At 43.4% G+C, this 15683-nt stretch overlaps 2 protein-coding genes across 2 annotated transcripts; one reads left to right on the top strand and one right to left on the bottom strand.

Annotated features, from left to right (window-relative positions):
- Positions 1-469: 469 nt before the first annotated feature.
- Positions 470-10303, top strand: crlf1b (cytokine receptor-like factor 1b). Its single transcript, XM_004552724.6, has 8 exons — positions 470-565; positions 2737-3015; positions 3967-4096; positions 4257-4429; positions 6616-6773; positions 7629-7797; positions 8881-9062; positions 9820-10303. Exons 1-8 carry the CDS (start codon positions 508-510, stop codon positions 9841-9843), a joined length of 1173 nt encoding a protein of 390 aa, XP_004552781.2. The 5' UTR covers positions 470-507; the 3' UTR covers positions 9844-10303.
- A 7-nt stretch (positions 10304-10310) lies between these two features.
- Positions 10311-14332, bottom strand: rex1bd (required for excision 1-B domain containing). The gene is made up of 5 exons (XM_004552725.4): positions 14180-14332; positions 13275-13357; positions 12920-13124; positions 10867-10955; positions 10311-10689 (listed from the first exon to the last, which is right to left on the bottom strand). Exons 1-5 carry the CDS (start codon positions 14180-14182, stop codon positions 10617-10619), a joined length of 453 nt encoding a protein of 150 aa, XP_004552782.1. The 5' UTR covers positions 14183-14332; the 3' UTR covers positions 10311-10616.
- Positions 14333-15683: the final 1351 nt, after the last annotated feature.

The raw sequence follows: 15683 nt of genomic DNA, 5'->3' as shown, positions 1-15683 counted from the left end.
AAACTGTAATAACTTAAAATAAGTTGTTTTACAGGTGTAAAAACAAAACAAACAACACAGCTTTTGCATTCAGTGGGGTTGTGTTAAAAAATATGCTGTGAGAGAACAGGGAGCTCGATACTTGGACTGATGACTGGTTTCGTTTCTTTACATAAGAATATTTCTTTTTTAAAATCATTTAGTATCACATGACTTTAACTTCCATCACTAACTGGTGAGGATAAAGCCTCGCCTAACACTGACAGGAAATGACATATTGTAATAGGCGTGGTGATGTCAGGAAAGGTGAGATTTTCAAACCTGACAGTTGTCACCGCCTCACCTGAAGCATCTCTCTGCATCGGAACGATGGCAGCAGGGAAAGTGTGCAAGTGTGTGTGTGTCTGTGGGGGGCGGGGCGTGAGGGTTGCAGTCAGAGGAGGGATCCTCTCTCACGGAGTGCAGCTGCGCAGTTCTTCCTCCAGCTTCAGCTCCTGGAGCTGCGAGCGGACAGCAGCAGAGAGAAGCATGATTCCCATCGTGTTGGTGATCCTCCTGGTTCCACGCGTGTTGTTCTCCACGACACGTGAGTAACACCGAACTTTCGGTAACTTCAGGTAAAGCTACGTCACCTCGATCCTGTCTAAAGGAGAGTGCAGAGCAGCGCTCGAAGCAAGAGAACAAGTTCATGTTCAACTGCGTGAACAAGTTTGTTCCTCACCTGTAAAAATTCTTATTCTTAATCATAGCGATTATAAGGATTAAACTAACTCAGAACTATCTGCAAAATAACGTTATTTAAAATGTATTAATGCAGTAAATGTGTCTGTCTGATACCTGACAGTCAGTGAGGTAATAAGAAGAAGATCATAGAGGAAATCTTACCTATGACTTTGTACTTGCTTTATGGCAAAACTGATGCCAGATAACTGTATACAGCACTGTGCAAAAGTCTTGAGCCACTCCTAATTTCCCTTTAAAACATTTTTATATTTTGCCTCCAAGAAGCCAGACATTCCTCGAGTGCTCTTGAGCAACAGTTCTCCAGCTTTCTGAAGGTCTTTGAAAGTGTTTCTTTGGAGATTGGCTGCCTTTTCGCTCATGTTCGGTCCTGTCGTCAGACCTGACCATTTTCAGAGGAATGGGTTTTGTTTGTTTGTTAACACTGACCACTGAATCATGCGAGCATGAAAAGGCATCTAACCCAAGGGATGAACTATGGGATGTTGTGCCTGCATATAACAGAAAACTGAGGTGTGCAGTTAGAACAGTATTCATTTTTCATATTATCACAGATATATTGTTTACTGCGCTCATAATTAGCACTGTGTTTAATTCCCTCTCACCGAGGGCCGAAGATGAGAACTGCTGTGCTGTTCCTCAAACATTTTCTCTTTACATTACAGATTAAAACACTGAAGTGAAACATATGTTAGAAAGCTTATCCGCCGCCCACCTGCAGCATGGCTCATAAAACTCTACATATTAACTCAAATATCTGTGAATAAGGAGCCCGGTGGTGCCATTCAAACACAGAGAGGAGGGCTTCTCATGGGCATCAATCACAGGAGCAAACCTCACGCCTCAGACGGTCGCGGTATGGAAAAGCATTCAAGGGTTTCACCAGTAAACCGGGGTGACCTCTCTGACTGATCCTAGCGGGGCTCCATAAATCCGCTTCATTACTGGGTCATAAATATGTGCCGAGAGGCTGCTGCTTCCCACACACACACACACACACACACACACACACACACACACACACACGTCGGTTGTTCATATCTTGTGGGGACATCTCATTGACGTATGCATACCCTAACCCTAACCATGGAAAATGAATGCCTAGCCCTAACCATAACCCTTACCCTAATCCTAACGTAGCCCAATTGTAACCCAGTCACCAAAACCACATTTTGAGTCTCAAAATGCCTTCAAACTCGTGGGGACCGGGATTTTGCTCCGCACAAGTATAGTAAACGTCCCATTTTTGGTCCCCACAAAGATATGAATACACACTCGCGCACACACACGTTTTCCCACGGCTGGCCAAAAAATTTTGCCTCTAATGATTTCTTGTTATAAGTGCTGTGGTTTCACCTCGGGCTCTGCTGTCGGTTTGAGAAACACTCAGACAAACAGCCGCCGAGCGCTGTGTTGGGGATGCTGCTGAAGAAAGCGCAGTTAATTATGGTTAAACGATGACTGGGGGGAAGCTACAAACCTCAAATCTAAATGTAGTCCTGTTAGGAAAGAGAACATTAGCAAGTTTACAGGATTTTTCACCTCCGAGGAACGTTTTGGTTAAATTATTCCACATTCATGTGTAGACGGGGGAAGAGAGAGGGACTGTTCTAAAAACCGTCAATAGATGATGTATTATATTATTTTATTGGTCAGGCCTGGATGTGAGGATCTTCTGGTTTTGTAGATAATCTTAAACAACTTTAGATTCTGGGTATTTATTCTGTCACATTCAGTAATTAGAGAATAGAATAGAATAGAATAGAATAGAATAGAATACTTTTATTCGTCAATTTCTTCAAATGTACTTGCCATACAAAGGAATTGAAATTACGTTTCACACTGTCCCATGCGTAGACATTGACAACAATAAGGTGCAGATGCACAATACAATAGAGCATAATACTAATTAAACTTTGAGAACTTGATTATGACAGGACTTGATTATCACATGAAGCCTTCATACTGGTTTTGGCTTAAGAGGTTGTTTTGTGTCCATGTGTCTCCAACACCCAGATGTGGCGGTGATCTCCCCCCAGGATCCCTTTCTGCTGATTGGCTCCAGTCTAACGGCCACGTGCACGCTGAGCCCTGAGCTCGGCGTGCACGCCAGCACTTTATACTGGACGCTGAACGGAGCGCGCGTGTCCAGCAGCGCCTACAGTGTGGTGTCCCCCAGCGTCCTCAGCGTCACCCTTCACGGCCTCAGTGGATCCCAGCAGCGGTCCGGAGACAACCTGGTGTGCCACGGAGCGGACGGACGCGTCCTGGCTGGATCCTGCCTTTACGTGGGCAGTAAGTGGAGGGTGAACACTGACTCTGCAGATGACATTATAAATGAGCACACTTCATAATTACATGATCAGCTTTATTAGCTCAGTATTAATTTTGCAGAACTGCAATCACTGCAGAATAAACTCACTAACAGGCGACATGAACCAGGAGATGTAACTCCTGTGTCGTCCTGTAGGGGGCAAAATTCAAAGAATTCAGCTGTTATTATACGGTCTGCCTAATCAGAAATCTTCATTTGTGCAAGTTATAATAAGAATCACATTAATCATAGTTATTTTTATTAAAGTGATACTACAGGTTAATATAATTCTCATTGTTGCATTAATGTGCTGATGAAGGCAGAAATTATTATACTCATACACATACACAATATTTACATTATGAAAGTATAGTCATATATTTTCCATAATAGATGATTTTATGGGAACGAAGCCTATTTAATACTGAGAGGGAAGATTAGGAGATGGTCCAAAAACAAAGCAAAGGGTTTCAGGTTGTAATAAACCTTCACTCTGACATGAAACTTGCTTATGTTTGTGGAAAAGTTTCAGTTAAGGTTAGGAAGGGAGGTGTCAGTACTCGAGTAAAGTCTGACGTTCGATGTGGTGAATCTGTAACTTTCTCAGAGATTTCTGATCTGAACGTTTTAAGATTAGTTGAGTTGATTTCAAAGTTAAATGATTTCCAGCTGAACTTTTTCTGGACAAAATTCATTTTTTAAGAAACCTCGATTAAAACCACATGAAGCATCAGGTGGCTCACACTCACTGTGTGTGTGATTAACGCTCTCTTACTCTTTGTTCCTTCTTGATTATAATCTTTATATCTGTCTGTGCTTTTTTTCATGCAGTATCTTTAAGGCGACATTAGTGTTTGTTTTTATTTTATTTATTGTAATAGGTTGACACCAGTCTTCTTCTTCTTCTGTTTTCTGCTCCGTTTTGTCTCCAGTGCCTCCCGAGAAGCCCGTCAATCTAACTTGTTGGTCCCGAAACACGAAGGACTTGAGCTGCCGCTGGAGCCTGGGTGGTCAGGGCGAGACTCACGTCCCGACCAAATACACCCTCAAGTACAAACTGAGGTGAGTGCCTCCAGACCTGCTGTCACAGCTTACAGGTGATTATCTCATCCCGCCGCCCTCAGCTAGACTGGAGAGTTCACTCCGAGGATGCAAACGCCTAAAAACACCGTCTGCCTCTGTGGCGGCAAACACCAGATTCAGTCTCTGTTCTTGCGTCCAGATGGCACGGTAAAGAGAAGGAGTGTGAAAATTACAGCACGGGAAACGAGCGTTACTCCTGCTACATCCCCCGCAACATCGCCCTCTTCACTCCGTACGAGATCTGGGTGGAAGCAACCAATCAGCTGGGCTCTGCTACCTCTGACATCACCACCCTGGACATCCTCGATGTAGGTGAGTGAGAGACGTCTATCTAAAGTTAACAGAGGGTTTCAGCTCAGCTTTACGCTTCCCCCTCTCCTTTTACGTTTGTCTGCAGAGCTCCAGCGTGTGGCTCTAAGACAAAACTGTCATGTTGTAAAAGTTAACCTTAGCAGATGCCCCTCACGTGACGGCTTCACATGTTCCTGGAATTGAAATTGTGGCGTTATGATTAGTGTAGCCCTCATCTGCTTGCACAGGCCTCCGGTAAACTGTCGCATTTCATAAAGCAGCCTTTGTGTTTTGGAACTCGGCATCCTCTCTCTGTGAATCCTCATTGGACGCTGAGGAACAGAAAGCGTGGAGGCTGTGAGTGGGCTGGAGGCGAAGGAGGAGCGCCGCCGTGTGTGATGCGTTGCGCTGCCAGAATACCAGAAACAATGAGTTCTGCCGGCTCCGTTTCCCTCTTCATCTTGAGCCGAACAAAGAGACACGTCAGCCGACACACAGTGAGCGATGTCTTAAGCGGAAGGTTACAAATGGGAAGCATTTTTAACGAGTGTTCCCTCTCGTGCTGCCATCCTCTTTGCCTTCATCTTCCTCCCCTTCAAAGCACTCGAGCCACTTTGTTTTATTTCTGACTGACTGAGGGAACGACGTGCTCTGGCAGGAACTACAGACTGACCTAAACTGAAGCGCACACACTAAATGAACAGCACCAGGTTTTTAATTTAGCATTTTAATAGCATTTAACTATTAAAATGATAAATTAGGAAACCTCTGAACGTGGTATCACTTTGAAATTGTCCTAATCACACACATTTTTGTAATCAGCTGGTCCAAAAAAATCATACCAGGGTACACATTAATGAGTCATTCGCACTACAGTAAAAACAAAACAAAATATGGAAACCTACCTGTGATTAGTAAAAATCTCAGGTTGCAGCAACCAGTTGCAGGTTGTCTTCTTTCTGACAGACGTGTGCAGGTTTGCAGATAAGTGCTGTGTAGCTTCTAACTGGAGACAGATGCCAGCACGTCACAGTGAATGAATAATGAGCACGACCCTTTGAAGTAGGGAGTCCACTCAACTGGTCACCAGCTGGTTGTGTTCTGGTTATTTTCCTGTTTGAAAGCAAAGCTGCAAAAGATCACTGTCCTGCAGAAACCACATTTATAATGTGGAGGAATTTCTGAATTTCTCGGATCTCAGATGGGAATTTCTGTCTGTAGACGGCAGCAAATTTAGGCGATTATTTTTGGTATGATTTTCTCTGATTAAATTGAAAGCGGCATCTATACGCCGTCAGTTAAAAAAATTATTACCTATTAGTAATCTCCGTCTCTTCCACAGTGTGGGTTTTGTCCAGTATTTTTCCCCTCAACCCAATCAGTCTCTCGATGGTCGCCCCTCCCTGAGCCTGGTTCTGCTGGAGGTTTCTTCCTGCTAAAAGGGAGTTTTTCCTTCCCACTGTCTCCAAGTCTTTCCTCACAGGGGTTCATCTGATTGTCTTGAGGCGACTGATGTGATTTGGAAATAAAAATGAATCTGAGTTGCTCCATGTTAACACAGTTTTTCATGTAAATGCCACTTTGAGCAGACTATATCTTGCACGCCATCACAGTCATTTTATTTAAGCTGTGGTCGTAAGCTGTTGTTTTCTCCAGTGCAAGAATGGCTTCTTTCATTTGGGGTTATTACTACAGAAAAAATAAAGGCAAATGATATTGAAACCTGCTGTTTCTGACAATCAGCCAATCGGAAGAAGGCTGGCTGGAATGGCGAGGTACGTCTCAGAGAGAGGATGACGTGAGGTGCTGCACCAGGTCCTGGTATCAGATAAATTACGATTAGTATGAACACAAGCTTGCTGTAATGGAGTTCAAAGATATAAATATAAAGTTGGACAATATTTGGTCCCCATTAAATATTTATTTGCACTGCTTTTCCTTCCACATGACAGCTATTTATTTAGTTCATCTGTACCGTGGAAATTCCCTGTGAAGCTTCAGCTCTTGCTTTGATCGTGTGGTAAAGCAGACCAAGGATGAGGCCAAATATAGTAAATACTCTAAAGCTGCACGTAAGAGTGTTAATGATTTAAGAAGCAGCCTCCGAGTAGTTTCATTCATTTCATCTCTTACTGGTCATCCCTGCCTTGTTGGACTTTACACCTGCTGCATGCAAACCCTTTAATAGATGTCCCTTGTGTGTGCAGTGACCACAGACCCTCCCGCCAACGTGCAGGTCAATCGTGTCGGCGAGCTCGAGGACCAGCTGACGGCCCGCTGGGCCATCCCCCCCGAGCTCAAGGACATCCTGTTTCAGGCCAAATATCAGATACGCTACCGACTGGAGGACAGCGCTGACTGGAAGGTGGTCCGCACACAAACCCGCAGACTCGCCTACACGCACTTTCTCTGTAGCTACTGTGGAAACGTGTGAGCAATGATGAACATGAAGCTTCTTGCTTCGCTGTAAAACAAATCTTCTCCTTGCTGTCGTTAGCGATTTATAGCTTCTAAGTGTTGAAGCTTGGTTTTGATCCAAAAGTGCACAAAATGTTCCTCCTTTAACTCTCTTTGATGTTTTCTAACCAAAGCTCCTTACTGTTTCTCTGCTTTGTATGTTTCTCTGTTGAATGAGAAGATTAAGCAAACACCGTAATATTTATTGAATACGAAGTCACCAGTATCCAGAGGAGATTCAGGATGAAAGCAGAGCAAACAAAAGTTTCAGACGCTAAAAATAATGTGGGGAGGCGTTCAGAGCTAAGACCGTGAAATTAAAAATGATTAATTAACTTTATATAAGAGGCAGTCAGGAGAAAATAGCAGAGCCAAAATCACATCGTTATCTCCTGTTGAAGGAGTGTGCAGCGTGCTTCTTGGTACAGCTGCAGTTTTCAGGTACAGTTGGCGAATTTGTCTCAGGTCTTCTGTGGATTTGAGATCGGGGCTCGTAGCATGTGCTGCAGGACTGATCATGTATGACTCTAGCCTTAAGTTTAAGCTCACTGTCACGTTGCAGAATGGATCTGAGCACTTTCAGGTCAGAAGTCCTCGTTTTCATTCAGATCAAAGCAGGTGAAATGGATTCACGGTGGATTACTGTCCCTGACAGTGACACTGATATCCGGCGTTGAGGCATTTATGGCCTTTCTGCTTTTCCTCCACCAGCTGTCAAAACTGTCTCCTTACAAACTCTGTTTCTTTCTGACCTCTCCATCAGTTGGTGGACGATGTCGGCAATCTGACATCGTGCCGCCTCGCAGGCCTCCAGCCTGGGACCGTCTATTTTGTCCAGGTGAGGTGCAACCCAGTGGGCATCTTTGGCTCGAGGAAGGCCGGCATTTGGAGCGACTGGAGCCATCCGACCGCCGCCTCCACGCCCAGCAGTGGTAGGAACTTGAAATACAGTAGACGCCGTCTCCAAGTAAAAGCTATCAGCCTGGATGTAGCAAACATTTGTCACTAAAGTACTTCCTGTCCCTGACTGTCTCTTTGCTTAAATGGCCTTTAAATGCTTCCCAAGCGTCTGTGATGCCCACATATCTTGACCGTTCTTTCCGTTCTCTCCAATAATCAACCTTTCATTGCCAATTAAAAGCCAAAAAAAGAACAATGTGTCCTCCTTCCCGATCCAACATCCTGAACAAGGAGATTCAAACCGCATGTGGCCTAAAAGGAACCAAACATCAATAGGCTACGTACCTTGATAGGGATCTCCAGACGGAAGATTAGAGGGAACTGCGGAGAGCCGCGGGGACGTTTGATAGATTTTTGTCGTCGGCTTCAAACATTGATCAAGTTAAAAAGCGGCATGTCTGTCAGCGGCGCACACAGGGCCTATAAAGCCTGAGTGGAAGCAGGTTTGGGAGCTGGAGGGGCAGATAATGAGTTACATAGGTTATGTGGTCAGGGGGAGGAAGTCGTTATCGGGCTCTGTTGTTTGCAATAAAGAATTGATGGTGGCAGACGACAGGAGCCCAGAAACTGAGTGTCGCTTCCACAAACACACGGCGTCACAATGAAACTAAAGTTCTGTTTGGATTTTCGGTTTTGCAGTGTTGAGCTACGATAGAGTAACTTTGTTTGTTTTTATCACGCAATCAGACAGATTAGGTACAAAAAGATGGAAAGCGTATTTTAATGTCTTTGATTGAGGAGAAAAAATAGGAATCGAAGCTTTTGTCTGCAGCAACGACTGTTTTGAACGAGTTTTCCCGCCTGTGAGAATCAACCCTTCCGAAGGCAGCGTCTCAATTCAACCCTGCTCCGTTTGATTGTCTAATGAAGACCTGAAAAGAACTCTAAACTTATACGAATCATTCCAAATATTCACAGAGCAGTCGGGTCAGGAACATGCTTCGTTTTCTTTAATGCATAACTTCTTCTGATATTTAAAAAGTCACACCTGTGCTCACACTTCACCTGCGCATCTTCTCACTTCCTTTGTCTCCCCCCGCCCCGTCTCCTCCCAGAGCAGCTGCAGAGCGGCTCGTGCGACCCTAAGAGCGGCGAGCAGAACTCCACGCTGCGGCGGGAACTCAAGCAGTTCTTCGGCTGGGTCCGCAAGCACGCCTACGGCTGCGGCGGCATGTCGATGAAACTGTACGATCAGTGGAGGGTGTGGCTGCAGAAATCGCAGAAAACGCGCAAGCAGGTAGGTAAGCGCGGCTGTGTCCGCGGCCCCAGCTGAATTTCTGACCCTGCCTTTGCTTCATCATATGGTCGGCATCTTTGCAAACACAAAGGGGAAGGATTTCTCTTGAACTTGCTCTGTGAAGTTTCAGTCTGTACTTTATGATCGGGTAAAATGTGCGGTTTAGACTTTACAGGCCCAGAGGTGGAAGCATGAAAGTAGACACGCTCTCAGTCGAGCACTCTGATTTTATTACATATTTAATGAGTGGACTTCTCATCTTCATCTGATGGCCACAACAAAGAGAAATAAACACGTAAATGTAATTAACAGCCTTCGGTAATGTGTTCCTTTTGTGTTTTGTTTTCTCTTGGCGCGAGCGTTCCCCTTTCACAGAAATAACTCGGCCCAAATGGCACGCAAAGCCTCCAGATCTGCTGTGTTTGTGAGTCTCTGTGAGGAGTTCACGTCCTCTGACGCTCAGTCCTTGAACTTGAAGAAACCTTTGGTCTGCCTGACTCGATTAGCTCAGAGGTGCCTGGATTTTTTTTTGTGTTCTTTATAGGGGACAAGCTGTCGTCTGAATAATGTCTTTGTCCGCAAAGTGTGACAGCTTCCCATTGATTACCTCGAGAGAAAGGCAGCGAGAGGCAACACGGTGAATAAGAACGAGGAGAAAAGCGGCAGTCACACGGAGAAATGTGACGATTAGTGGAGGTGGCTTTTTTTTTCCTAGCTGAATTATCCCAGTAAGAACCATCTGCTTTTGTCTTTTCAGATTCTGCAAGAAGATAATTCATAGCACAGAAACTCGGCGTGACTGTGGCATTTAATTCAAGACGCACATCGAGAAAGCTTGACAGATGACTGGTCCACAGGGTCCCCGCAGTGTTGAGAGGTCCAACTCCCGTCCAAGGGACGCTGCAGAGGCTGTGCGCTCACACACTCTTGATTTTAAAAGGCCCGAGTGGGAGATAACCGAGACAAAGCAGCCTTTCATTCAGTCTGTCTGCTAGATCTGTTAGCAATAACAAAAAATATTAACGCCTTCAAAAACTGCAAATTTATACTCGAAAAAAGTTCAAACTGCTTCGTGTTTAACAGAATGTAAGATAAACACGTCTCTGGAAGTGAAAGTTTGCGGCATGTCACCAGATCAGCTCAAATGTCGTTTAGCTTATTGCACATTTAAGTGAATATTTTATCTATTTTTACTGTGTGTGATGTAAAGTGTACAAACACCAGCTGGTTATTAGTTAAGAGCAAAACTTGTCTTGTAAAGCATCTTTATTTAAAAATACAATCCAAACAAAGAGAGCGTCTCCAAACCGATCACACCTTCTGAATATTTTATATACACATTTCATTACAGCGCCAGCAGAGTTCTTTCTTTGAGCCCTGAAGTAACACAAACGCATGCCTGCAGACAAACACTCACGCAGGATGGATGTTAAAGGCCCTCCGGGAGGAATAAGACTGCAGCGGCGAGCTGGGTGGAGCCGGGTGGAGGGGGAGGGGATTGATAAGTGCAGCTCATAGTGTCCGAGACAGAGGCTACCTCCTGGGAGCGAGCTGTCAGTCGCACTCCTCTGAGTCATACTTGAAGTCCTGCATGATCTCACTCAGAGCCTCTTTGTTCTGGATGATCCTGGGCAACGAAGCAACACACACACACACACACACACACACACTTTTATTTGTGCTGGTTTGATATGGAACAGTTACAAAGATTATCGGATCAATTAGAAGAAGAACTGAGCCTCTCAGCAGCGAGCTGATGGGAAGCGAGCACAATAAACTGAGGGGCTGTAATGGCAGCTCTTACTTATGCTTGATCTCCTGAATCTGTTCTTGACAGCTCTGGTCCTCCGGCTGATCCTGGGCCTGCTGCTTGGCCAGCTGCAGCTTAGCCGTCTGTTGAGAGGGCACATCAGATAAGATTTATGCAAACCACTCATCAGCAGAGGATGGAGGAAAGGCGGATGATTAACCCGGAGATAATGGGAGCTTTATAACATTACTGGAAGAAAGGGAGCTGAATTATAGAGGAATGTAAACCTTTATACAAAAGAACAAAGCAACATCTCTGAACACCAGATGTACCGAAGTCTGTGAAAATGTGGGAAGCACTGAGGTGGTCAAATTTGTCCAACACTCTGTAATACTGCCCGTAATTAAAAGGAACTTCAATGTTTCACATTTGAAATGACAGTAAAATTATATTTATCTACAAATACCTGCAAGTGATTTTAAGTATGGTGTCATTCAAAATTAAGTTAGCCTTTTCTCCTTCGTTATAGGTCACATCATGGTATTTATTTTGCTGTAAGCTGGTAAGGAAGCACAGTTCTTATGATTTATAGTGGTATAACAAAACGATCATTTAATAACCAAACATCCAGCCTAGACGTCAACATTTTTAATAATAATAAAGATTTAAAAAAGGTCAAGAGGTTCGTTACAGTAGTTCAAACTGGTGGAGGTGAAGCTTCCAGCTACAGCAGGCTGCATCTGCACAGCTGTCAATCAAAACGGCCACTCCCCTAACTTAAATCACCATGGTAACATTATTATGGAGGGGGTTTTGTGCTGGGCATTTTACCTCGGGATGAAGGACTTGCTTGTGCAGTAATCATGTTTCCATTCTGCTTTAAAGAAAGGTTTTTGGTTTCTGTAGCTAATTTTCCCCTTCACACTAAAAAAGAAAAAAATCACCACATATATCTTTAAACAGTGTGTTGATTTAAAGTGATACTAAAGCTTACAGGCTGGTCACTTTGAATGACCGGTGGAGGCTGACGGATGGCAGCTCACTGCTGGATTTCATCCCAGCAAACTAGACTTGTGTTTGTGGTGCTGTGCCTTTTTGAAGCAATTTAACTCCTAGCAGATGATTCTGTTTACTTTTAATACAATTTTAATACAAAGTAAGTCGAAAAGGTGTGTCCAGTTTTGACGGTGATGGAAATATGAGTCCACAGGCCGACTGCTGGCACCACCGTGTGGTGACCATCTCCGCATCTTCACAGCAAGTCTTGAGAAACACCAGTGACCCGATCATTCCTCCTTTTCAAATCAACTCTTAGCATCGAGAGTGTATGTGTGTGAGAGGTGGACAGGGGAAAAAAATGATGATAAATCAACCTCAAAAGATCCAGGTCTCAAATATGAAATCTCAAACATATCCCTCCAGAAGCTTTTCTCACAGCTTTACTCCATCGGTGATGTAAACTGGAGGATTTATAACAAACTGCTGCTCTACAAATGATTTCTGACACTCAACAATGATGGTGGGGAAATCTGCTTTCAGCTGAAGAACGATTAAGAAATGATTTTCGTTTAAAGCAAAAACTCTGCCTCCTTGTGGTGAACCAGTAGAATTGCATCCAGTTTTGGAAAAAGTTCTGAAACATTATCTGTCAGGTACGGTTTAACACCACATTATTAAACAACACAAATTCCTCTTTGACAATTGTTCAACTTTTCTGGTCAGTCATTTATAATCTCCTTTAATCTATATATTTATAGTTTTGCTTTCTAGCACAAACCGTTTTAGATGTTCTGAACGAGTGCGAACAACGTGTGTCTTTGTGTTCAGAGCAGGTACTATAAGGCATGCTGTCGGCGGCTCGCTAAAGTAGGATACATATTTATGTTTAACAAATGGTCAGAAGTGAGTGGAACGTGCTGCTTTCTGACAAAGAGAATAACACAGCCTTGTTGCCTTTACTGTGATCATGTTTACTGGCATCCATAGTTTCTTGCCAAAGGCCCGTTAAGGAAATCTCTCATCACCACACAGACGTATATTATATTTTAGATTCCCCTCGACTTTGCCTCGGTCTAAAAAGTGACCCATGCAGAAAGTGCTTACATACCAGTTCAAGTTTCTCCTTCTCTTTGTTCTGCAATTTCTCAATGTGCTCGGAGAGGTCTGGTCTGTCAAACTCGTCGTGCAGCCTGCCCTTGATCTCCAGCACTTCCTTAGAGATGCCGCAGAACGCCTGCGTTATCTCATGGACCAGCTGCCTGTAGTGGTCAAAGTCATAATGGGGCCCTGTCCTCAAGTAGGCTTCGTGTCCCCTGGAAAACATTCAGCAGCCATCACAAAAACAACAGGAAGGGGGGGCAATTAGTCATTTAATACAGATTCCTCTTGTTTGTGTACATGATGTAATCACTAGAGACAGGACTGTGTGTGTTTAACAGCATTATCACGAGATTCAAACGTACTCTTCAAAGAGCCGGTAGGTTTCGACCCGCTCGGACTGAAGATGATAAAATCTCTGGATCAGGGCTTTAAAGTCTGAAGGCACCTGGAGAAACGAGACAGGTCACCAAAATGAAAATATATTAAAACATCAGGTCGCAGGACACTCACTGGATGTATTTTTACTCACACTGAACTCAGACTGGATTACAAATCTGAAGCTACACTTTCTCATTGCAACATATCAGGTGACCCAGAATCCTTCCGTAGTTATGCAGCAATAGGTGTAGCCTGCTGGGGGATTCCCATGATGCACTGAGTGTTTCTTCTTCACTTACTGTGTATTTATACACGTCTTTGCATTGACTCATTATTTATTATTAATGTCTGGCTCTCTTCTATAACTTGTCTTCTGTCCTGTCCGGTCATGGCAGATGGCCACCCCTTCCTGAGCCTGGTTCTGCCGGAGGTTTCTTCCTGTTAAAAGGGGTTCTCTCCTTCCCACTGTCACCAAGTGCTTGCTCATAGGGGTAACATTCGTGTAACTAACATATTAAATCGTGACCACTCAACATGGTATAAATACCAAATAACAAAAGTTTAGTTTTTCTCACAAACACCGATGGAAAGCTTGAATTTTAACTAATATCTTGGCTGTTTTAAATACTCATTAATATGTAACGTGAAAAAAAAGATCAAGATTACTGACCCAGTTTAGAATGAAGTCATGTTGCTGTTTTTTTCTGTTAATGGTTTCTACAGGAGCGAACTAAACAGAAAAAGTCCTGCTTCACTGACTCAGCAGCGTGAATGCTTCAGCATCACTAGCTGGAGGTTCCCAAATTACCATTAGCTTGGTTAGCTTAGCACATGTGTTAGCTTTAAAGTTGGGCTTTTGCGAAGTTAAACTGTGAAATAAGAAACTCACCATGGCTGTAACACACCCGGGATGACTCTCCGCTTTTTATAATGGCACCATGTTTACACTTTATAAGCCCAACACGCCGCTTTCCTCCTGTATGTGAATCAGCAACCTGACCCGGAAATGAAGAACATGCGGTTGTAAATGGCTGCTTTCCAAAATAAAAGCACTTGAACTCGTCGGTTGCACAAAAAAGAGACTTTCTTTCTTTCTTTTTATTGAACCCCTCCTCACATAAAAGTGAAGACGCACATAAACAAAGCAGGAGGTCAATTACACACCAGAAAGAAAACAAACAAAAGAAATAAATAGATAAAACAACTAATTACACATGTCCAAACGCAGATACAATTTCTTCACAAAATTTAGTAAGTTCGCACTGTACTGTACAGTACTGGAATTATAGAACTTCGCCATCTTATAAACATTCGGTGTCAACCTGATATATACAGTAAAAAAGTAATTGCCCCTTTCTAAATTAACTGTAATTAACTACGTTTTTGGAAAGCGAAGTTTAATTACACTGTCACACCGAGGCCTGATTATTGTCAGACCTGTTGAATCAAGAAATCGCTAAATAGAAGCTGTCTAACAACGTGAAGCAGGCTAAAAGATCTAAACAAACAGCTGAGAAACAAAGTCACTGACGCCTATCAGTCTGGAAAGGATTACAGAGACATTTCTGAGGCTCTGGGACTCCAATGAACCACAGTGAGATCCATTATTCACACATGGAGAAACTGCAGACAGTGCTGAACCTTCCCAGGAGTGGCCAGCCCACCAAAATTCACCCAGGAGGTCACAGAAGAACCAAAACAACATCTGAAGACCTGCAGGCCTCGTCTGGCTCTGTTAAGGTCAGAGGTCATGACTCAACAATAAGAAAGACACTGGGCAAAAATGGCCTCCAATACCAGTTAAATGTTTGATGTCAGTTACTACTGACATCAATGGTGGCACAAGCAGTTATTACCTGAAGCTGGTAATGTTTTTTCACACAGGGCAGGTAGGTCTGAAATTTGTAAACTAATAAATCAAGAAGGGGCAAATACTTTTTTCACAGCACTGCATATAAATAAGAATCTGCATCTTGTTTAAGCTGTTTTCAGAAGCCATCATCCTGCATTCAGCCATCTTTATCAACTTAAATCGACCCACTTCTCCATCTACAGCACAATTTGCAGCATTTTATATTCACAAGTAGCTTCTTTATCTCCAATAAATGAGATATATTTTTGTGGCACCACATCTGATATTATTATGACTAGTTGTTTATTAATAAATGGAAATGTCCCATGTATGTTTTATTATTATAAACAAAAAAATCTGTAATGTTAAAAGACGTAAAGCAAAAGGAACAACGTATTCTGTGTGTGTATAGATATATATACTTATATGTAAAGTAGTAGTGTAATTTCTGGGTAGCTGTAAGGTGAGCAAGGCCAGTAAAACACTTTATCTGAAACCTCCGCCTGCCGAGGTGGAGGTAGGGGAAGGCTGCAGACCCCGG

The sequence above is a fragment of the Maylandia zebra genome, linkage group LG23, assembly GCF_041146795.1.
Source record: "Maylandia zebra isolate NMK-2024a linkage group LG23, Mzebra_GT3a, whole genome shotgun sequence".
Classification (NCBI taxonomy): Eukaryota; Metazoa; Chordata; class Actinopteri; order Cichliformes; family Cichlidae; genus Maylandia; species Maylandia zebra.
The sequence above is the reverse complement of the archived record's forward strand: the minus strand, read 5'-3'. Positions and strand labels throughout refer to the sequence as shown.

Excerpts from the sequence above, each read along its gene's own strand:
- rex1bd (XM_004552725.4), bottom strand. Across the intron at positions 13,125-13,274 it reads ACCTACCGGCTCTTTGAAGA|GGGACACGAAGCCTACTTGA; the intron begins GTACGTTTGAAT and ends AATGTTTTCCAG. Across the intron at positions 10,690-10,866 it reads ATTCAGGAGATCAAGCATAA|GATCATCCAGAACAAAGAGG; the intron begins GTAAGAGCTGCC and ends TTCGTTGCCCAG.
- crlf1b (XM_004552724.6), top strand. The coding sequence starts at position 508 with ATGATTCCCATCGTGTTGGTGATCCTCCTGGTTCCACGCGTGTTGTTC. Across the intron at positions 566-2,736 it reads CGTGTTGTTCTCCACGACAC|ATGTGGCGGTGATCTCCCCC; the intron begins GTGAGTAACACC and ends TCCAACACCCAG. Across the intron at positions 6,774-7,628 it reads AGGACAGCGCTGACTGGAAG|TTGGTGGACGATGTCGGCAA; the intron begins GTGGTCCGCACA and ends CCTCTCCATCAG.